Consider the following 22,801-nt stretch of genomic DNA (forward strand, 5'->3'; position numbering starts at 1 on the left):
ACCATAGCTCACTACTCTGCGAGGGGCTGTCTAAGAAAAGCCCGCTCTGCTAAATTGACTCAAGTGAGAGGAGGCAGGATGAAATATGCACCACATCAGCTTGCGTCCTTATCGCTTGGTTGTGCTACAGCACATAGTCACGTGACGGCGAGGTCAAATGTGCAAGGAGCGGTTTTACAGTCGGCGTGCTATTGCCTTGTTCTTTCTCTATGGTGTCGCTTCTGATTTATTAAGACCACTTATGCAAATCCAGTCACTGGCAATTTTCTAATTATAATACCTCAGGCGCAAAACTGTAGTCCTGCATGCAACAACACAGCCCTGGAAACAACACACCATGCAGATGATGGAGAAATACTGCAGTTGTTGGACTTGCGAGAGTCATGACTCGGGATAAAAACACGCTAAGGTCGTTAAAGTCTCTTGTTTGGCCTTCCTGGTAAAATACATCAACAGACAAAGTCAGACAAGTGGAGAAGACGAAAGCAGCGAGTAGAGATGCGAAATGGGGCTACAAGCGGGAACTACAGTATTAATACTGCACTTGTATATGTTTCAAGAAAAAAACTGCATATCAGCTTTGTGATATACAGTCGTCCCTCGCTACATCACGGTTTGGACATTGGTCCCTCACTCTATCTTTTTTTTTTTTCATTCATTGTGGTTGAATGTGGCCCATTATTAGTCAGTAGTATTTAAGTATATATAAGTAAATATAGTATAAAAAGTAGTATTCTGTTCACTAGGCGTCATTTCTTTACATTACATTACCTTCACTTGCAACCAGTTCGACATGACACAGTAAAAAAGAAGTTCTTCCATTCCTCTTATTCTGTGTGGAAGTGGTACACTTTTGGCCTTCTGCTCCACTCCGTTTGAGACGCTTTAAGTGTAGATCAAATAAATTGGAGGTTGACTTGTTAGCTTGGTAGCTTTCTATATACAGCATATGCTATGAGCGGCGGCCGTCTCTTGTGTCACTTCAGGGATCCCATCACCTACGCATAAGCAATGTGGCGTAAACAAAGCCAGCAGTACCGTCGCAGTGTACGTCTATGTGTGGCACATTAATGTTAGTTTTGCATAGCAATCAAGTGACAGATGTCATAGTGACTGTCAATCTTTTTTTTAATGCCATGTGATCGAACCACATTATGTTAGAGATACTACAACGACAAGGTATTTTCCCTAATGCTAGGTCTTATTTTTGCTTATCATGTCTACTATATTAGGTAATACAAGTGTAAAGGTGACTATAGGGATACTATTTCATGTGTACAGGGCTCTAATAATGTTAAAAAAAACATTTAGAAGACCATAAATAGGTTTTCTATGCTCTAACTACAAAAATATGCCATTTATTAATATTGAATCCTACTTTGTGTAAATTCAGCTATTTAGGTCGGCTCTGGAACCCATTAATCGCTGTAAATGAGGTACGACTGTAGGTGAAAAAGCATATTATTAGCCTATGCTCTATTTTCCCATTATTGCCATTCTTTAAAAAAAATTGAATATAGGTATTTCAACTTTCATCTTAAATAATTGTCTTTATTCTGCTAAAATTACTGCTGTTACTGTTTTTTTTTTTACTTTCCATCTATTTCTATGTGCCGCAGGTTGCAAATGCCCCCGAGCTGCACTTTGGACACCCCTGCTACTACTGGGTATGACGGCCAATTTGTTTGTTTTTTTATTGCAAAATCCATACTTTTCACGTTCCAAAAGAAATGCAGCTTGTATTGGGCAGGGACGCGTATACACAAAACACAACATCACATGTGGTGCACTTTTTACTGGAGTAAACATGACCCCAATTCGTGGCCTCCGTGGTCTTTGATGCCATATACTTCGTCTGTATGTGACCCGAATGGCCAGCCTGCAGTAATATGGGATACAATTTGGATTTATGACCGCATACCAAAGAGGCCTGAGTTCATATGGAGAGAAATTGTATTGTTCACACTGTCATGAAAAACCCAGATTTAGGTCACATAAAGCAAAAACAATCGCAATTTGCCTGCAGTGTGAAGTAGATTCAAACTAAGCAGTTTCGTTGATAAATACGAGACTCGCTCGTGAATTAGTTAGGTGGGCACAGACGAAGAATACTTTTTTTCTATTTCTCCGCCCTGACCAGCCCTGCATCAGTCTTCCACTCGCCTACCCTCATGTCCTGCCAACTGCTCCTTTGACATTAGCTCTGTCATAATTGAGTTTGGATTTCTTGTTTCAGTCCTTGTCGGATCATCTTTTTCTGCTATCCATGAAGTCCTTCATGCCTACTTGGCTTGCTAAATCCAGGCTGACAACGGCTATCGGGGATGGAAATCAAATTTTGACGATGGTGCAGAACTTTGTCGATCTGGCGTTGGTAAAGACAAGGCCATGTTGTGCAGTCTGCTACATCTTGAAGGAATGGAGGCAAAATGGAGTGCAGTACTTGGCGGGGGGTGCTGTGGATTCAGTCTCAATGACACCGTTTCACAATTACACGCCCCTATTGTTTCGGAAGCCCCTTTCACACATTTCCTCACCTGTGTTATTCCCACACAGCATATTATATCCTGAACAGAGACAATTGCTGTCGACACAACAAGGTGGGAGAAGTTAGTCTTGGGTGTTAAACTTCACACCCCAATCTTGGCTAAGCAGAACACCCTATCAGGCTGCCAATACACCTCGTTTTTCCCTGCAATGGTACCTCTAAAGGTGGCAAGTTGAGGGTCACGGCCAAAAAAAGGGCAAAATTGACATCTTTAATAGGCATTGTTCAAGTCCATCCACGTTGTTTGTCAATTTCAAGTCAATTCACCCCATTTGTCATGAATCTTGCTCATATTTTACACACAAGTCCTTGTCAGTTCCCCAAAGTTGTCTACCATTTAGTGCTGATTCGACTAAACACTATTAAGTTAGTGTTGAACGCATTGAACTATGTGGGGAATTTCAAGTCAATTCACCTCATTTGTCAATGAATCCTGCTACAACATCCAGCTACACTATCAGTCAAAGCATGTTGTGCCTGATTGCACCATGTTTTTCAACCAATCTTGCCCAAATACACACATGGGCTTGCCAGTAGCTCGCTTGCTACCAAAGACGTATTGATAAGTTTTTTTTAAACTGACCGCTGGCTCTCAAATTCATTTTTTTTTGGTGCAAGAGTCACAAGGAGGTGATGATGCAACTCCACAATAGTGCAATTTTGGTGCAGTTTTAAGCTGAAAAGTGCATTTCATCAGAGTTCAGCATGCATCTTTCCCATAGAAATAAATGCTCCGCAGTAACCAGGAAGTGAAAAGGCATCTCGCCGTGTAGTGACATGGAGGTTATGCATTGAAGGGTGCACACACACAGTTCAGTTGCAAATGTGAAAATTGTAAATAGTTAATGGTGTTGTATTTGTAAAATATATATTTTCATGTCAAACAACTATTTTTTGTGTCGTGTGGCATTGTTGTTTAGACATTTTGGCTACATAAAGTATATATGGCTAATTAGCGATAAAGTGAAAGCTATGCTAGAAATGTCATCATCATTTAGTTGCATTTGGAGATCAGGGTTCATGGTGCTTTTTGCAGTTGATTTAGTTATCGTCCAAGTTTGAGATCCATATAATAAAGTAGATGTTATACAGCATTTAAGTATTCTACGCCTTCGGTCTCTGGCAATTTTCCTTGATGTTAGCACTGAGTACGTGGGCTGAAAGCCCTTTTGGCAATAGCTATTCTGCATGAGAAAATGGGACACAAAAAAAATTGTCACTTGGGGGGGTCTGACAGAAAATAATCGAGAAGCACAGATATAACCTAAGAACGCAATATTCTGTGTGCCTTGAAAAATCAATCCAAATCATCAAAAATAGCCCATACCGAGAAGGACGGCTTTTGAAAATTAATTCAATTAGTTAAATCAGTTAATAACAGCGCAACCATGTGGTGTGTTTATCAGAAAAATCAGAGCACAAGCAACACATTGATTGTGCATGTTGTGTCATTCTGACACATTTTCACACAAATACAAAGTCATGTGCAAAAATAAGGACACCCCTGTGTAGCACAAATCATCAAAGCGCCTTTTCCTTTGCCCTCCGTTCCCCCCCTCTCCTGCAGTAGTCCCCCTGATCCTGCTCTGCACCAGGTCCCCAGATTCTCTCCTGCGCTAATCCCAGTCTCCTGGGCCTAGGCCCCTTCTATGCTTCTCAGCCTCCTGCTTCTTGTGCTCCACTAGCGCAGCATCCCGCTAAGTTGCTCCCTTGACACAGACACATCCTGCTCAACTCCTTCCTCCAGTTACACTGGGGAGCTCAGCAAGTTGCTTTAACATCAACCTGCAGCACAAGAATGTAGCCTCGGTCGTTGTCATTCATTGCAAATGGTAGCGTTTTCCACCTCTTTGGATACCTTCCACTTTGGTGCTACGAAGCTCTTCATCCATATTCTGCCCTTTGGTGCGGTGTTCTAGTCGTGTAGGGACACGCTTGACATTTTTGTGTTTTGTTACCAGTCCTCTACTGCTGCATCAACTCCCTGTGGTCTTGTGTCATGCCCTTCTTGGATGTCCTGAGTATTTTAGTCTTTTTGTTTATGTCACATCCTTTATGTCACATCTTGTCTTGCTTGTATAGCATGGAAACTCTGCCCCTGCGACCATTAAATGGTACATTTAATCGGCTCACCAAGGCTGTAGTCATTATTGTCGCATTGACAAACCTGCCTCAACTGATTCAAGCCAATTCCGAGGCAGTACTGTGTACTGCTCTACTCGGTACTGACATTTTTCCATAGGCAAAAGAAGGTACTAGCAGGTACTATTTTATTACTATTACTATTTTATTTATGGACCTCTTGCATATCATTCTTGTCACAAGTCATCTTGGATCTTTTTGTCCTCCATTGTTGTTTTTAGCATCACACAACAGAAGCGTCCACTGTGTGACGTGGTGGCAGTTTTAGCATGCCATCCCATTTTGTCACCCCTGACAGAGTCGAGCCACAGCCGACTCATCGGCCTTTGGTGATCAGCGAGAATCTTTGTGATACTAACTCTCATTCTTGAGATCCAGTGGTTCCATTTTTTCTGATGAGCGCAAATGGTGCCAAGGCACCAGTGCCCGGGGGGGCGGTTTAACATATCGAAATAGCTCCATCCGAGAGTTGAGCTTGTTTTGTGTATTTCATCAAGCTGTGAAAACACGACGGGTCTTGGTCACGCATTAGTCCTTTTAATCTCGTCGTCTGACATGTCAAGTAAATATACTTATGCACATTTGTGCGTTTCGTAAACAAACTGTGGTGATCCGGTGCGGTCCATCTGCCACTTTCACTCAAGATAAAGGCTTGACTAAAGCCTCTTTCTTGCCAGGTTTCTGACTCACTGACGCACATTCAGGTTTATTTGTTTTTCAAATCAGTGAGTACCAACCTGTACCAAGCGGGTGAGGTGCTCCAGCACGCCGTCCATCGGAAGCTGCAGCAAGTGGTTGTTCCTCAGGTTGAGGCGAGACAGGTTGACTCCTGAAAACACCCCCGGGGGAAGACTTCGCAGGAGGTTGGCGTTGAGGAACAGCAGCTGCAGGAACGGCATGGAGTCGAAGGTGCCGCGGTCAATCTCCCGGATCTCATTGTACTCAAAGTAAAGGTACCTAACATGGAGAAGAACGACACATTACTTACCAAACATCCTCGAAACATATTGGTTGTGATAATCCCCCGGTTGCATGTTTAATAAATGACAAAGTCTGTAAGTGGGTCGTTTAGCAACAGCAGCAGTAGGTAAATTGCCACTCTTGCCTTCTAGCATTATAATTACACAAATGGATATTTATGTAAATCAGTCATACAGGAATTTGCTTTTAATTGCTCTTTTTTCACCCGTTCACAGATGATAAATCAATTGCTATCAAAACACAACATTGTGTGCTTATCCCCGCCGAAGCGTAGCTAATCAATGTGTTGGCTTGAAGAAGTGATGAATCTTTAACGCCACTGATCAATAATAAAAATCAGTGTGAACTTACAGAAGTTGCAAATAAATCTAACCGGCTCATCGAATTGTTCTGCTGAAACATGCTCTGGCTTAAATGAATTAGCTCTCGCTTTCCCGAGAGTGCCTGGCAAAGTCCAGACTTGGGTTGTTGCCTGTCTGCTGTGACAGATCTCTCGTGCTTTAAATATTAAAGCAATAACTGACTGAATCAGCATAGTTACTCGCCGTAGATGTTTGCTTTAACAGTCATATATAGAGTACAATTGGGTTTTATACTGCTGATTCTGATACTGATCATTTATGCTTGAGATGGGCCGATACCCATACCGATTACAAGATAAACAGCTCAGTACTGCATGTATGGGGAACACTTATTCCGCCTATTAAGCCTTTGTAAAGATACTCCATTAAAATGCTCCATTTTCAAACATTTGACATGAACGTGACATGCTACAACAACATCTGTATTATTATTATTGACATTGTTAAGTCGATTGAATTACGTTACTGGCACATTGACACTTAGCGACTAGCCGGCTAGCGACTAGCTTCGCAATAGACGTCCATTCACAACGCCTCAGAACACAAACAAAAAGGTAAGGCTTTTTGAATTTGGAAAAAGGCGCTTGTTTCTATAATGTTATGTGAAATCAATATGCCGAGTACTTTGAAGTTCCTGTAATGCTTAGAATGTGTAAAATATGGCAAAGTATTCCATGTTATCATGAATGTACTTGTTAGCTAATGGTCACGGTATTATATAACAGCATAAAACCATGTTGGAGGTTTTTAGAGGTGTCTTAATAGTGGTCTGTGTAGGTCAGGGGAGGGCAAAATACGGCCCGGGGGCCACATGCGGCCCACCAAGCGTTTGAATCCGGCCCGCCAGTTGCTTTCTAAGTATTTCAACTTTTAACATACAAACCGGCAACATGACTTGCAAGTCGGATGTCTTATTTAGTAAAAAATCAACAAACCTGTAAAATTAAACGATATAGTTTGATGTGGTCTGATGTTTAAAGTGCTCCTGAAGAATGGGACATGAGAACATACAGCTGATAGTGTAGCACTTTGACAGATAAATAATAGACACATAATTCAAGGAAAATTATAAGCATGAAATAATGTGTGTGTGTGTGTGTTAACAATTTTGCTAACTCAATGTGACCCACGAGTCAAAATATTTGCCCACCCCTGGTGTAGGTGAATCCCATTACATGCACTACTGAGCTGTCTTGTTTTTTCAGTTTTTACATGGTTAGAATGCAGAGAAATGAGAGACATAAAGTATGTGTCAATGTCTCACGTAAGGATTGTGTATGATGGATAAAATTCCATAAAAAGTGCAGTTTTCCTTTCACGTGTTGCCCCCGCAAGATATTTTTCGTGGCATGTTGCAGGATGCCAACTATCCATGAGATAGAAGATATGTTAAGCGGACTTTCTTGTTTTGGAGAGTGCCCGCCATTAGAGCAGGACGCTACACTACACACAGGGACCTCTGCAGGCTATAAGAGTAGGCTCTACAAGTCATTGTGTTTTGTGATTGGCATTGAAAGACATTATCTGCATATATCACATGCTTTTCCACGGAAATCCGACACAGACTGGTGCCCGATTGATCTGGAGATTGGTTGCAGCAGAATAAACATGTCTGAAAAGGAGGATTCTATACATTTACCATATGTCAGCATTTGCATATCATATGTCAGCATTTTCACTTTCCATGTTTCTGATGACACAGAATTTGTGTTTGTGTTTTGTGGTTAGGTACGCGCTCCCGTAAATTAATTAAGAGTCTTAGTCCTTCAACACGAGACTCGCTCAAAGACTTGATAAAGCCAAAGAATATACTTTATGAGGAAGACAACACAGGTTGCTGTATTTTCCGCAACCATGCCAAAACCACATCAGCAAAATCAAGTGTCCTGTCTGCACTGAACCATCTTCCTCATTCTGCACCCACACACACTCATGTCACCTTCACAGTTTATTTTCTTTTTTATTATTTGTATTCTGACTTAATATTTATTTAATTATTAATATTGTGTGTGTGTGTGTGTGTGTGTGTGTGTGTATATATATATACACACACACACAATATTAATAATTAAATAAATATTATATATATATATATATATATATATATATATATATATATATATATATATATATATATATATATATATATATATATATATATATATGTATATATATATATATGTATATATATATATATATATATATATATATATATATATATACATAATTTTAGTTTTGTGTTATTGTGAGACTTTAATATTACCATTTCAGCTTTCTTCTTCTTTATTTTTCATATATTTGCATTTTGTTATTGTTAATTTTATGGGCCAGTAACAATCAAAGCCACAGGGCCCCTGGGCTGCACTTTGGAGCAACCACAATGAAAATCGACTATTTAGCTTGTTAGCTTCATTCATTTTGGGTGATCAACGGCAATTAAAGAGAGCAAGTGTGGCCACACAGTCAGGAGATCGGGAAGACCTGGGTTCTCTGTGTGGAGTTTGCATGTTCTCCCCGTGCATGCGTGGGTTTTCTCCGGGTACTCCGGTTTCCTCCCACATTCCAAAAACATGCTAGGTTAATTGGCCACTCCAAATTGTCCATAGGTATGAATGTGAGTGTGAATGGTTGTTTGTCTATATGTGCCCTGTGATTGGCTGGCCACCAGTCCAGGGTGTACCCCGCCTCTCGCCTCGCTGGGATTGGCTCCAGCATACACCAGCGATGGATGGATGGATGGATGGATGGATGGATGGATGGATGGAGCAAACGGGCCTCCAATATTTCCTTCATGTACTTTGTTACTTTCCTGCCAGCCTGGATGTGCAATTGTTCTTAAATTGTATTCATGACGGTCTTAAATTTGACTTGTTGAAACCTGCGGACACCCTGAGAAGGCTTTCATGGAACAAGTCGAATACAGACAGGAAATAATGTACTACAAGCCGACTATTTTTTTGACTGAGGTTGAAGATTTGGAGACTGAACTCCAAACTGAAAGTGGCGAAATGCAATAACACGTGTACCTGGCGAGCAGCAAAGTGTACACGCGTATTCAGGGGTGAAAAATGTGTTGCAGGTGTACTGTTTCTTAAACTGGTCATTTGAGATCCTCATTTGAGAGTGGCTCATTTGTATGAAATTGCAAAAATGTTAGTTATAAGAAGCTCTTTTTCCCCACACGGCTGGCAACATCTGGACACATCAGCACGTCCGCATTGATTTACAAAGCAAACGTTCACTTCCAAAGGTGTCATTCAAAGCAGACTCAGCTAAAAGTTGTCATCAAATGAGAATGGCTACCTTTCCTTTCAGTCAAACTTCAGGCAAGCGCTAATCATGCTAATGCGCTCCGATGGCACAAATGGAATACATTTCCATGTAGTCGCATCCAGACCTTTCTAAACTGCTTTTGGCTTTCTGGAGCAATGTGGAGAGACAATATCCTACCTTAGACTCTGCAACCCCAGGAACATGTTGGGGCTGATCCTCTCCAGGTTGTTCCCATTCAGGTAGAGAGTCCTCAGGCTGGTCAGGCTGGAGAAGGCCCCCTCCTGCAGGTAGGAGATACGGTTGCTCCCCAGGTGAAGCAGATCGAGGCTGGAGAAATTCCAGAAGTCACTACGATAGATCCTCTGGATTAAATTCCCGCTCAGGTACAATTTGCGGCCGTTGAGTGGTCGCGGCGTCAGCTGGGACACGTTGAGGAAGCCGTTCTCCTTGCAGTTGACGGTCAGGCCCAGGTCGGTGATGTGGAGGTTGCAGGTGCAGCCCAGGGGGCAGATGATGGGGATGGGGGGTCTGGTCTGGTAGCCGGCCACAGGGGGATTCTGGTTAGGGCTGCGAGATGTTGGGGATGTCCTGGAAGGTCTGGGACGCTTTGTGGGCCTGGGGTGCCTCTCCTTGTCTCGACGCTCTGCAGAAGAAGAGGAGGATGAAGTGGAGGAGGTGTGGGTGTTCTGCCGGGAGCCATGCACCATCGAGGAGGGTTTAGTTGGCCGAGCTCTCCCCGGGTGCGAGTTGGGCTTGGAGTTAGGGGGCAAATGTTGAGGCTGTGTTCCTCCTGGTGGCCTCCCTCCTTCTGCTTGTAGCTCTTTATCCGGGAGATCAGCGCACAGCTCCTTGCGTGGGATCTCCCTCAGGTCCTTGCCGTGGAGGTGGAAGGGATATTCGCAGGTAACATCTCCGACAACTGCCGTGTAAGGGATCTGACCCAGCCACTGCTGGAGCTGCACTGCCTCGCAGCCACAGTTCCAGGGGTTCTCCTCCAGCTGTATCTCCATCAGGGAGCGGCCCACGTACTCCAGGGTCCCAGCGTATGCCAGGCTCTTTAGACGGTTTCCCCGCAGGTCCAGATGAGTCAGCGACACAGATCTGGAGTGGGAGGAGGGGCATGGTTAAATGGGACAGCCAGTGAAGATACAAATCCCGTCCGATGTTGAATGCATCATTTGGATAAGCATACACATGCAGGAGGTGCTTAAAAACAACCAAGCATCCTGTCACATAGAGCATCTTTGACTATTGTTTAAGCCATGCAGAGGGGTCCTGTCACATACTAGAGAGGATCGTTGACTCATGTTTCTGCAGTCCGTTATCGTTAAAAACAACGGAACACTCACATCCCATCAAGATCTTTGGCTAGCATTTTAGCGGTTGGTTAGAAAAAAAAACAGCCGAGCACTATAGAGAGGATCTTTGACCGGTGTTTTTGCAGTCAGTTCTTAAAAAAACAGCTGATCACTCCTGTCACATATAGAGGACCTTTGACTAGTGTTTCTGTAGTAGGTTGTTAAAAACGGCAGAGAGCTCAGAGGAGCTTTGACCAGCGTTTTTGCAGTAAGTTCTCAAAAACAGCAGAACACTCCTGTCACATATAGAGGATCTTTGACTAGTGTTTCTGTAGTAATTTGTTAAAAACAGCAGGAAGCTCCTCTCATAGAGAGGATTTTTGACTCATGTTTTTGCAGTCTGTGCTTAAAAACAGCAGGATGCTTCGTCATATAGAAGATCTTTGACTTGTGTTTTCATATATAGAATCTTTGACTGGCATTTTTTCATTTGGTCCTGTAAAAACAGCAGAGTGCTCCTGTCAGAGGAGCTAAACTAGTGCAATTAAAGGAAACTTCAGCCCTAGTTATTATTGTGTTATAGTTTCCATTCACTGTAATTGGTCATGAGTCTGTAAGGGCCATCACTGGGTACGTATCCAGACCCAGGTCCGCTATTTGGTAATGGCTGTTATAGAGGATCTGTGTTTTTAGTGAGCATCTTTGATATAGAAAATCTGACTAGAGTAGTATGTTCCTAAAAAAAACAGCACTCCTGTCACTTATAGAGGATCTTTGACTAATGTTTTGCAGTAGGGTCTTAAAAATAGCCCAACACTCCTGTCTCATATAGAGGATCTTTGTAGTGTTTTGCAGTAGGTGCTTAAAAACAGCAGAGAGCTTGTGTACATCCGTGTTTGATATTTCTTAAGATCAGTCGCGGCACAATTAAAACGATTTGTCAAACATGTGTCAGACTGTCACCTGAAAAGATGCGCAGGCAAGACGGGGATCAGGTTGTCATTCAGGATCAGAACCCGGAGCTTGTAGAGGAACCTCAGAGCACCGCTGTCGATGCGTTTGATCACATTGTAGTCGGCCTGCATGAAGGCGAGACGGAATGTGTTGAACATGTCAGGAAAATAGACTTAATAAGGCACGGGAAAAGCAGTGGCATCACCATTTGGAAAGGAGAGAAGAAGGAAAAAAAGAGGAGATTCTTTCACTTGGGCCACCTGCTACCCGGCAACTATTTTTGTCTATCTGCGGATAATCAAGGCAAATGAAGCCTACCTGGAGGTACTCCAGAGCCTCTAAGCCGGCAAAGGTGTCATTTCTGAAGACCTCCAGCTTGTTCTCATGAAGGTAGAGGCGTCTCAGCTTGGCCAGGCCGTTGAAGGCGCCCACCCGGATGTCCTGCAGTGCGTTGTTGCCGAGGTTTATCGACACAGCGTTGCCGAGGTGCTGGAACCCGTTGCTATAGAGACGCCTCAGAGAGTTCCTCTGGAGGTTGAGTTTGAAAGGGCGGACCCACGACTGTGACACCTGAATGATTAATTAGCGCTCTGATTAGTTATCTCATTAATTACACCAGCTTAAAAGAAAGGAACACCCGTAAGCTGGGTGAACGGGAGGATATTACACAAACAATAACGCCACTGATTAAAACGTCACACGCAGAGTTTTTCCACAAGACTGTATGTTTATGTAGGCTTCTACTTCTGACCAGCTGCATACAAAAGAATGAAAATTTGTCCAAACATACACCTCTACAGTGTCGCCTGTGCTATTATTTTCGTGCAGGTACTAAACTCCAAAGTTTGACTCCCATGATGGTTGGCTTGACATTTCTCAAACAGCTCCAAAAAAATAATCTCAAAACAAACATGATAACTTTTGGCTGTTTGGCTGAATCACTACAAAATTTGGTACAAACCGTCAGGGGACTTACAAGTACGTGTGTAGAATTTGGGCAAGATGGGGTGAAAAACATGGCTGCCATCAGGCACAACGTCCAATCAAATGCTTGGACACCATGATTGGTCGTGTAACTGTCCAATTTGCAGCTTTTTACTCGTTCGACATTTTCATCGAATATTTTGATGTTATTCTTGTAAAATGCTTTTTCTATTTCTGCTGTTTTGTTTTTAGCGTTCCAACTACAATAATTCCTCCTATATTGCTGTTTTTCCAGATCCAACTGCGGTGAGCGATTTCACGCAAAGTAGTATTCAGTATATTACCAAAAGTAATATGTTTGTAGTTGGAGCATAGAAAGCCTGTTTATTTTGTAAATATGGGTTTTTACATTATTAGAGTTCTGCAGATATGAAATAACACCCCTATAGTCACTTTTGCCTTTGCATGCCACAGCAAGCTAGTGAACTAAGTAGTTAGCCTCTCCAATTTACTTATTCTTATGACATGTCGACTGGCTCTGCTGGCTCAGTAGACATTTTCCATGCAGTGTGAAAGGCAATGTAATCGAACATCATGTCTTATAACGTTATTGATGCCTAGTGACCAGAATACTGTTGTATATAATTGTAAATAATTTATTGACTAATAATAAGCCATAGTCAACCACAAAGCAATGATCATTTATTTATTAATTTATTTATTTTGAAGAGAAAAAAAAACAGCCAGAGACCGCAAATGGGCCGCAGGCTGCACTTTGGACACCTGTGGTGTCATGTTGAGTTGTCAACATTTCTTACAGCACACTACTGTACCTTCCAAGCTGTAAAATAACACACTTTAGATGTAATATACGTAGTCTTTTTGTACCATTTCTATTTCAATTGTTGCAAAAATGACAAATTACACAAAAGGGTGAAAAACATGCACATATACCATGTTGCCTGTGCTTATTATTTTCTGACAAATACGTACATCTCATGGTGGCACCATTATTAAACCTCCTACATAGGATTGACTTTAAATTTCCCACACGGCTCAACAAAACACCCACTGTAACTTTGAAGTGCTTTGTCAAATTCCAGTAAAATGTGGTACACACCTTCAAGGGTCCAGCAAGCACACGTGTGTACAATTTTCGCAAGATTGCTTGAAAAACATGGCCGTCATCATGCAAAACCTTTTCGTATTAGTATTGCCCGTAAGTCATAATGATGATAAAACTTTGAGGGTCTATATTACATGCAAGCATTTTGACCACATCCCGCATAGGGGGCGTCACAAAGAAATCCATTTACAGTCATGAAAAAATGAGAACGATACCTGGCTGCCATTGGTGAAGCCCCGCCCATCGCAGTGCACGTGCAGCACGCCTTCTTTCACTTCGCACGTGCACGGGTCAAAGCAAGGCTCGTCCACTTCTTCCTCGGAGTTGTCCACCAAAGGGGTGTGCGTAGAGGTGGGGGTAGGGGTGGGGCTGTGCGATGCCCGGGTCAAACGCACACACCCCAGTGCCACGGCCAGGGTGACCCACTGCATCCTCCGCGCCGCTTCTCCCTCCTCTCAGCTCAGCAGTAGCAGCGGCCTGGGGCAGTGGCCCGGCGTCGGCCCCTCACTGCGGCACATACATCCATCCATACGTCGCATGTGACGTCGCATGTGTTCAGGCGCACGAGGACACAAACACAGCAGAAGGAGGGCAGGATGAATCAGATTGATGATGCATCGCAAGCATACTGAAGCCAGCCATGAAAGTTAAATCACAAAGGCCGAGCTGCCACGGGCAAAGAGCGACATTACGGTGGAATAATAACGACGTGTGGGCTAATGGGTAATGGGGGGGGGGGTCGATGTATGCCATACGACTTTAACAAACACGCGTGCGTCATCAAAACACAGTCAGGTGCTCACAAGCAAATGAAAAACAAACTGGAGTGTATGGCCTTGGAATCAGATACTGACATCAATGTCATATCATCATATATACACTTTATAGAGGAACTTTGACTACCGTTTTTGCAGTAGGTGCTTAAAAACAGCTCAAAGGATCTTTTGACTTGTGTTTTTGCAAGTGGTTCTTAAAAAGAGCAGAGCACTCCTTTTATATAGATGATCATTGTTCTTGTCATACGTTTTTTTGCAGTAGGTCTGACTCCTGTCAAATAGAGGATCTTTGACTTGCAGAAGGTTTTTGACTAGCGCTTTTGCAGTTGGTTCTAAAAAAAAACAGCAGAGTGCTTTTTCCATACACTGCAGAGGATTTTTGCAGTAGGTGCTCATGCAGATGATCTTTGACTACCATCTTTACAGTAGTTGCTTTAAAATAATGCCGAGGACCTTTGACTCATGTTGGTTCTTAAAAACAGCAGATCACTCCTGTAATACAGTGTGTCTTTTTTTCATATTTTTGCAGTAGGTGTTTAAAAGCAGCAAGAGGATCTATGACTACCATTTTTGTAGTTGTTTATTAGCAGCTAAGTGCTCCTGTCATATAGGTATATGATCTTTGAGATTTTTTTGTAGCAGGTCTTTAAAAACAGCAGCAGACCCCTGTCATATAGGGGTTCTATGATGACCGTTTTTGCACTTGACTCTAAAAACAGCAGTCTGGAATATAGAGGTTCTTTGGGGAGTGTTTTTGCAGTCGGTGCTCAAAAACAGCAGCATGCTCTCATCATATAGAAGATCTTTGACTTGCAATTTTTGTTGTAGTTGCTAAAAACAGCTCAGAATATCCTTGTTTTTCAGTTGTTACTGGAAAAACAGCAAAGCTCTTTTGTCATAGAGGATATTTGACAACCGCTTTTGCTGTCTGTGCTTAAAAACAGCAGAGCGCTCCTGTCATATACATAGAAGATCCTTGACTACTGCTTTTTGCAGACTAGCACTTTTACAGTCGATGCTTAAAAACAGCAGACTTAACTACTGATTTTGCAGAACTTGCTTAAAAGCAACCAAGCACCTTTTGCATTCGGTACTCAAAAATAGCAGAGCACTACTGTCATATAGAGGATCTTTGACTACAGGCTTTGCAGTATTTGCTAAAAAGCAGTCAAGCACTCCTGCACTTCTACGTTCGTATTAGTTCTGATTTTTTGACATGAAGTTACATGACATCCCCCATCAGCAGTGTAGTACACCAACAGTGAACCCCCCCCCCCCATTCCATTGGGTCCCCATTCTAGTTTGTTTTCGAAAAAGAAAGTAGTTCCGGTTAGTTGCTGGGGCCACTTAAAGAGTTTGGCAATATGTCTTCAAAAGAGCAATACATTTCCATGACAGAAAAAAATGTATAAAATCAGACCTGACAAGTCAATGCCATCATCACCGAAATCCAACCAGAACTGGGCTCAGGGGCCCAAGTGGGAGAAAAGTCCCAATTGATGCACTACACCGCTGATGGGGATGTCATACAACTTTATGTCAAATAATGTGATCTACCCCGTTAAGCCTGTGAACATTCTCATGCCTGCCAGAGCCTGTTTCATTGAGGATCTCTGAACGGGACACTGACATCACAAATGCTAAACAAAGTCAAACATGTGCGTTGGTTCACCTGTGATTCATTTTTACATTTCCCAAGTGCTTTTTTTTGTGGAGGAGAAGAGGTCATGAATATATTCATTTGTGTGCTCAAATGCCCGCTGAAGCTGAAATGTCACGCGTGTGTTGTTTTTAATGTATGCAATATGAATATGGGCGAATGCAAATCAGATTCATAATGCTGCCGTCTAATGAACCGCTCCATTTAATGGCATGAATGGCAATCAGGGGAACAGAAAGCGAGAATCGTCATCGTTGTCGGGTCGATCAACAGCGCCACATCCACTCCTGTCATATTCATCATTACTGTCATGATGGCGGACTGACGGCCAGCATATCTTCAGATGGCCATCAATGCTCATGCAGGATGCTGCCAATCAAATTTAAGCCTGCGGTCACACTTGTGGTTCCATACTCTGGTGTGGACAAATATTTAAAAAACAGACTTGGTGCGCAATTAGGTGAGCACTCTGGTGTGGTGCTTCACGTTCACGCGACAATTTTAAAGACTTTATTGGACGGCTTTCGTGGCATATTACTTGATGTAACTCAAATATTGTCAACTCTGCAACTTTTATCGGCTTATATTTATTTCACCCAAACATTCTAAAATATACTTTTACAACACTTGTAATGTGCCAAATTGGGATGCATAATTCAAATATTTCAAACCAAAATGCCGTCTGCTGGTTTAAATACGTAGCTTAGATTTCACCAAAAGATTGTAAAATATACTTTTACAGAGCTTTTGCAACATATTTTGTGATGTCATTTAAATATTCCAAACAAAAATGGCCCATGCTGGGTTGAATACGTAGGTCATTTTGAAATACTTCTATTTTTACCGGCTTAGATTTCGCCAAAAGATTGTAAAATACACTTTTACAGAGCTTTTGGGACATATTGCATGATGTAATTTTGGGTAAATACCCCAAATTCTGTGACTTTTACCAGCTTAGCTTTGATGACATATTATGTGACCTCATTCAAATGTATCAAAACCAACATGCCATCTGCTGGGTTGACTGGATAGGTTATTTTTATATTTGGCTTTAATTTCACCAAAAGCTTCTAAATTTGACTTTTAAAAAGTGCCATTGTCATGTCTGTGTGTTTTTTGTTGGATACATTCCCTGAGGTGTGTTCAAACCCTTTGTTTTGTTTAAAACCCTGGTGTGCAAACAAGCGGCGGCTTGAGAGATGGGTCACGGTAGCCTTATAAGTCAACTCTGGTGCGGTTCAGTGCTCTGACCATTTTTGTGGAGTTTTATGCACAAATGGTGAAAATGTATCAATCAATGTTAAAGAATCCTTTACATAATCCTTGGAGCCATACAATGATCCGGATCACGCTCAAAATGTCATCACTTTTTCCACATCCCATTTCCGACACTTCCTGAAAACTTCATTCAAATTCAATCCAAACTTTTCAAGTTATTTTGAATGCAAACAGACAAGCACATTACGGGCAAAAATTCAAAATATGTATTCAACCCAGCAATATTTGAGGTACATAACACAATATGTCACAAAAGCTTTGTAATAATACTATGTTTTAGAAGCTTTTGGTGAACTCTAAGCTGGTAAAAATAGCGGAATTGAACAATAAATTACATATTCATCTCAGCACGGCATTTTGGTTTGGAATATTTGAGGTACGTCAAATAGGTGGCAGAAGCTCTTTAAAGGCATATTTTAGAAACCTTTGGTGAAATGAAAGATGGTAAAAATAGCAGAATATATGCATTCAGCCCAGCAGGTGGCATTTTTGTTTGGAATATTTGAATTGTGTCACATAATGTGCCTCGGAAGCACTTTAGAGGTATATTTTAGAAGCTTTTGGAATATTTGATTTCAGAGTACCGAACTGTGAGTGTGAACTCCTCCCTCCCTCCTGGAAACCAAAAAAACAAAACAGAGATTTGAGTCTTACAGGGGGCATCTCTCCTCTCAAGTCTTAATGAGATCTAAATTGGATAAGGCATCTTGATCCTCTCGTACAGTGTGGAAGCACTGTCACCGCGAAATGCAATAATGATGCTGATGGCGCGGTGGCTGTAATCATACAGCAATAATCTCGCATCAGCCAGTTAGACAAGGAGGCAGCGGTGAAAATATCAGCGCCCGGGAGAGGAAGAGCAATCACAGAGATGATTACGAGGAAAACAAGGAGGGGGAAGGGAAAATGGGGGAGAAAAAGGGGCGAAGGGCCGCAGTTGGATGAAGGAGGAGAGAAGACGGTGCACACTCGGAGAGGAAGAGAGCGAGAGTTGCATAAATGGTAAAAAGTCCGCCAAGGCTGCCACTCAGGATGAGAGCTCACACTGAAGCGGTTGAAATCTGATATTGATTACATCCAAACACTCCTGCCCGCCTGCCTGGATGCATGCACTGCAGCCAAGGTGTCTGTGTGTGTGTGTGTGTGTGTGTGTGTGTGTGTGTGTGTGTGTGTGTTTGTGGAAACAGTGTTGGAAAAAAGGTCAAAACCACATCCCCAAAAAGCTTTCCGTGCGCTGCCAAGCACCGACATGCAGGTAGAGAAGCCACGTGTGAATGAGCGAGCGCTTTCATAACAAAGCGCTGTAATGCAGCAGGGCACGTAGGAGAATCCTATAAAAGCATCAACACACACACACTCACTGGAAGACATTTGGCTTTGCTACAGATTCACATTCACACACTAACACATCACGTCATCTAGGCCAGTGCTTATCAACTGGCAGCCTGCGGGCCAAATCTGGCCCATGAATGACATCAGGTCAGCCCAAGGCCAACTTTTTTTTTTTTTTGCAGATTCCTAAAAACAGCACTCAAGTATGGGAGTAGTTTTTGCAGTAGGTGTTTTTTAAGATGGAAAACGGCAGATTCCGGCTGTTTGTATAGTGGATCTTTGACTGACATTTTTTTGCTTTCAATTCCCAAAAACAGCAGCACAGGAGCTTTACAGGACAGTTTTTGCAGTAAGTCCTTAAAAACTGCAGAGTTCTCCTGTCAGAGAGAGGGTCTTTGACCAGCATTTCTACTTTAAGTACTTAAAAACAGTTGTTATATACAGAACCTTTGGCTGCAGTTTTTGAACTTGGTCCTTAAATAAACAGCAGAGTGCTCCTGTCACATTGAGGCATTAAGCCCTTAAAAACAGCAGCTGTTATAAAGAGGATTTTTGACCAGCGTTTTTAAAGTTGATGCTGAAAAACAGCAAATTGCTCCTGCAGCGTTGAGGAATGCAGACTTGCGTTTTTGTATTATATTCCTAAAAACAGCAGAGTTCTCCTGTCATAGAGAAGATCTTTGACCAGCATTTTTGCTTAAACACAGAATCTGTAATTGAGAGGATCTTTTAAGTTTTTGAAGATCCATAAAACCATCAGATTTTCCCTGCCGCATCACGGACGCCTTCAAAAACAGCATAGAAGATCTTGTGCATGAAGTGCTTAAACACAGACGCTGGTATAGAGAGGATGTTTGACTGGAGGTTTTGAAGTTGTTTTTTAAAAACAGCAGAGTGCTTCTGTCGTCAGTGATCCCTGACTAGCGTTTTTGCAGTTGGCCTTCAAATACAGCTAACTGCTCTGGTCATATAGATGCTCTTTGACTGGTGTTTTTGTAGTGGGTCCTACACTATTTTTGGGAATTTTGCCCATCATCCATAATGCTTATGTGAGACATGAACCCTCACATCTTTCTCTTTTCTGTCGTTCTAAAGATATAAAGAGATGCTGTACGAAATGGGATAGACCTATGCCGCTCACATTAGAACACCTCTAAAACACGCAGTAACCAGGTAGTAACAGGTACATTCATGATAACGTAATACTTTTAAGCGTTAACGGAACTACCTTCCTGGAGACATTCATTTCATTTCACATAGCAATATAAAAACTTTAAATAGTGTTAACTTTTCCAAACTTAAAAACAAAAACAGCAGCAGCAGCAGCAGTACCTCCAATATGTAGCGTTACCTGTTGGTAGTGGTTGTTTGGTAGAAGGCAGCACTGACTCGCTACGGGCTAGTAGTCGTTACTCGGTGTGGTGTAGCAAGGTGTCAGTCCGGTGATAACGTAGTTCGATCGGTGTAACAATGATAATAATAACAATGTTATGTTATGCTGTAGCTTGGTTAATATGAACATCACATTATATGTAATTGGAGGTTTTTTTCACAGGTGGAATTCGTAGCTGCTTTGATATCTTGAGAACGCACAGAACAGCGAGACATATGTGTTCATGTCTCATACAAAGATCCAAAGAAAAGTGCAGTTTTCCTTTAAAAACATCCTGTCACACAGAGGATCTTTGGCTGGTGTAAACATATTGTTCCTGTTTAAATGTATGACTGCTTCATCCTTGAATGTACTGTATGATGACGTCTACATCATGTACAAAAGAAGAACAATACGGATCGAGGGAAACGTCCTTCGTCTTCCAAAAATGTGTCCCTTCAGAACAATTTTGAGACTTTTGCTGTGGGCCATGATGCTCATTGATGTTGGTAAAACTGGAATGCACAATTTTAGAATCCCTGTTGGTATCTTTTGCGGCGAGTCAGTCTCCCGTCCCACTAAAACGTCATTGATCATTGGCTTGGACCCAACCATGTATAACAGTGATCAATACAGCGTCCAGATAGGCCACCGGGGTCCTTTCATGGATGTCCTGCTGGAAGGACATGATGACAAGGACCTATCTGTCTAAATATCTATTTCTGTGTCCCTCTCTCCTCCAAGACTTGACTGACGCAAGGCAGCCAAGACATGACGGTCCTCCACCATATTATTCCTGTCACATAACTCCGGTGTCTACCTCTCCCCCCACCCCACCACCACCACCACCGCCCCCCCCCCGCCCTCCATGTCTCTTTTCGTCCTCTCTGTCCTGCATGCTCCCAGCAAACACAGAACTGCACTATCAAGGCAAACCATCAACAAGCAGCCCTCATCCCTAATCAATGGCATTGGTGGTGTGGCGGGAGGAGGGGGGGGGGGGGGGGGGGTCGGCTCCGGCAGCAGTAGCTTGGATAGCCCACAGGCATCCAGTAACAGTAAAAAAAAAAAAATCAATTAGCCCCTCCATCGTGTTGAAGCTTCAGCTGAATGAAGGCATGACCAATTTAACAGCCTATTAACACACTGAAGGCGATGGAAATGGGAATCCTTTGGCTTTTTGGAACACCGTCCAATCCGTAACCCACCCCCCATCACTACCACATTACGACGCAAAGCATGCAGGAAAATACTCACTCTGCCAAAGAATCCGGGAACGACCGGGAGAAGACTTTTAGAGGCTGACTGTCGACATGTCGTCCACATTCAGCCGCACTCTTCCTGCATGCCTCGCTCTCTCTCCCTCTCTCTCTCTCTCTCTCTCCCTCTCTCTCTCTCTCTGTCCTGTGGAGGCGGATGAGGGAGGCAGAGAAGATGAGGATGAGGAGGAGGGAACGTGAGAAGACTGCAATGAGGAAGAGGAGAGAGAGAGTTGGGTTGGGAGAAAAAAGGCCGGCTTTAGGATGCCGGTCCGCCTCTCAACAGTGCAGCCTGGGGGTAGCTGCGGCATCGGACCGCCGGACCACTCTTCATCTCAAAGACCCACTCATACACACCCCTTCTCTGAAAGAAGACTTCTCCAGAGCCACACTCCATCCACTACGGTAGCTTTCAAGTTTGAAGCCGGCAGTATTGGAGGAAACAAGAAACCTGCGATTTTGAGAATGAAGTAAATTTACCAAAAAAAAACTTGTGACTTCACGAGAAAAAAAGTCATATTCTGTGAATAAAATCATAAATTCCGGAGAAAAAAGATGTAAATGTACGGGAATAAATTCATAAATTCGTGACAATAAAGTCATAAATTCATGAGAATAAAGTTGTACTTTCTGGAAATCAAGTTATAAATTCATGAGAATAAAGTCATAAATTGACATGAAAAAAGTTATACATTTACAAGAATAAAGTCATAAATGGACGAGAATAAAGTAAGAAAAAAATAAGTTCATGATAATAGAGCTGTACATTTACTAATTTACTAATTTACTAAGACTAATGTCATAAATTCCAGAGAATAAAGTTGTAAATGTAGTACGAGAATGAAGTCATAAATTCACGGGAATAAAGATGTAAATTTAAGAGAAAAATGTGAATATTTAGGAGTATAAAGTCATAAATTTACGAGAAAAAAGTATTACCTTTGACCTCGGGTAATAGCTGTATCAAGGCCTGTTAGGAATATTACGAGAATAAAGATGTCAATTTACAAGAAAAACTTCACTTAAGTGGTGTTATGTTATGTGTATGTGAGCTTGGGCCTTGGACATGTGGGGGGGGGCGGGCATGAGAAAGGCTGGACATGCTAATCTGTTTGTGCTTCAACTGCTCTGTTTCGCTGCTACGTTATAAATAAAAGCTTATATATCGATATATATATATATCAATATATAGGGAAATATTTTTTTCATAATAATCTGGCAATTGACCAGTAATGTCCCAAAGATGGACTGGTGGGTCGCGATCGACGGGTTGGTGACCCCTTGATATAGAAGATATTTCCCAAGTTCAACAGCAGCTCTCATTTAGGGGATCTTTGACAAGTGTTTTTGCAGCAGGTTCTTACAAACAGCAGATCATTCCTGTTGTTATATAGGATATTTGACTATTGTCTTGTATGACTTTATGTATATGAAGGTATAGGCGAGTCTTGTACAGAAAATAAGACTAATAGTGAGGGGAGAAGTCTGCCCCCCTGGTCCTGGGGTAAGGCACCCA

At 42.3% G+C, this 22,801-nt stretch overlaps 1 protein-coding gene across 1 annotated transcript in view; it reads right to left on the minus strand.

Moving 5' to 3' along the window:
• LOC131140032 (SLIT and NTRK-like protein 3) overlaps positions 1–21,560 on the minus strand; it is a 34,932-nt gene extending 13,372 nt beyond the window's left edge. Inside the window, exons 1-6 of the mRNA XM_058090097.1 lie at positions 21,284–21,560; positions 13,824–14,115; positions 11,877–12,128; positions 11,568–11,683; positions 9,484–10,407; positions 5,428–5,647 (exon numbers count right to left, since the gene is read on the minus strand). Coding sequence (XP_057946080.1) covers positions 5,428–5,647; positions 9,484–10,407; positions 11,568–11,683; positions 11,877–12,128; positions 13,824–14,039 — 1,728 coding nt within the window. The 5' untranslated portion in view covers positions 14,040–14,115; positions 21,284–21,560. The remainder of the gene's footprint in view (positions 1–5,427; positions 5,648–9,483; positions 10,408–11,567; positions 11,684–11,876; positions 12,129–13,823; positions 14,116–21,283) is intronic.
• Positions 21,561–22,801: the final 1,241 nt, after the last annotated feature.

This window comes from Doryrhamphus excisus, chromosome 13 (assembly GCF_030265055.1).
Source record: "Doryrhamphus excisus isolate RoL2022-K1 chromosome 13, RoL_Dexc_1.0, whole genome shotgun sequence".
NCBI classification, from domain to species: Eukaryota; Metazoa; Chordata; class Actinopteri; order Syngnathiformes; family Syngnathidae; genus Doryrhamphus; species Doryrhamphus excisus.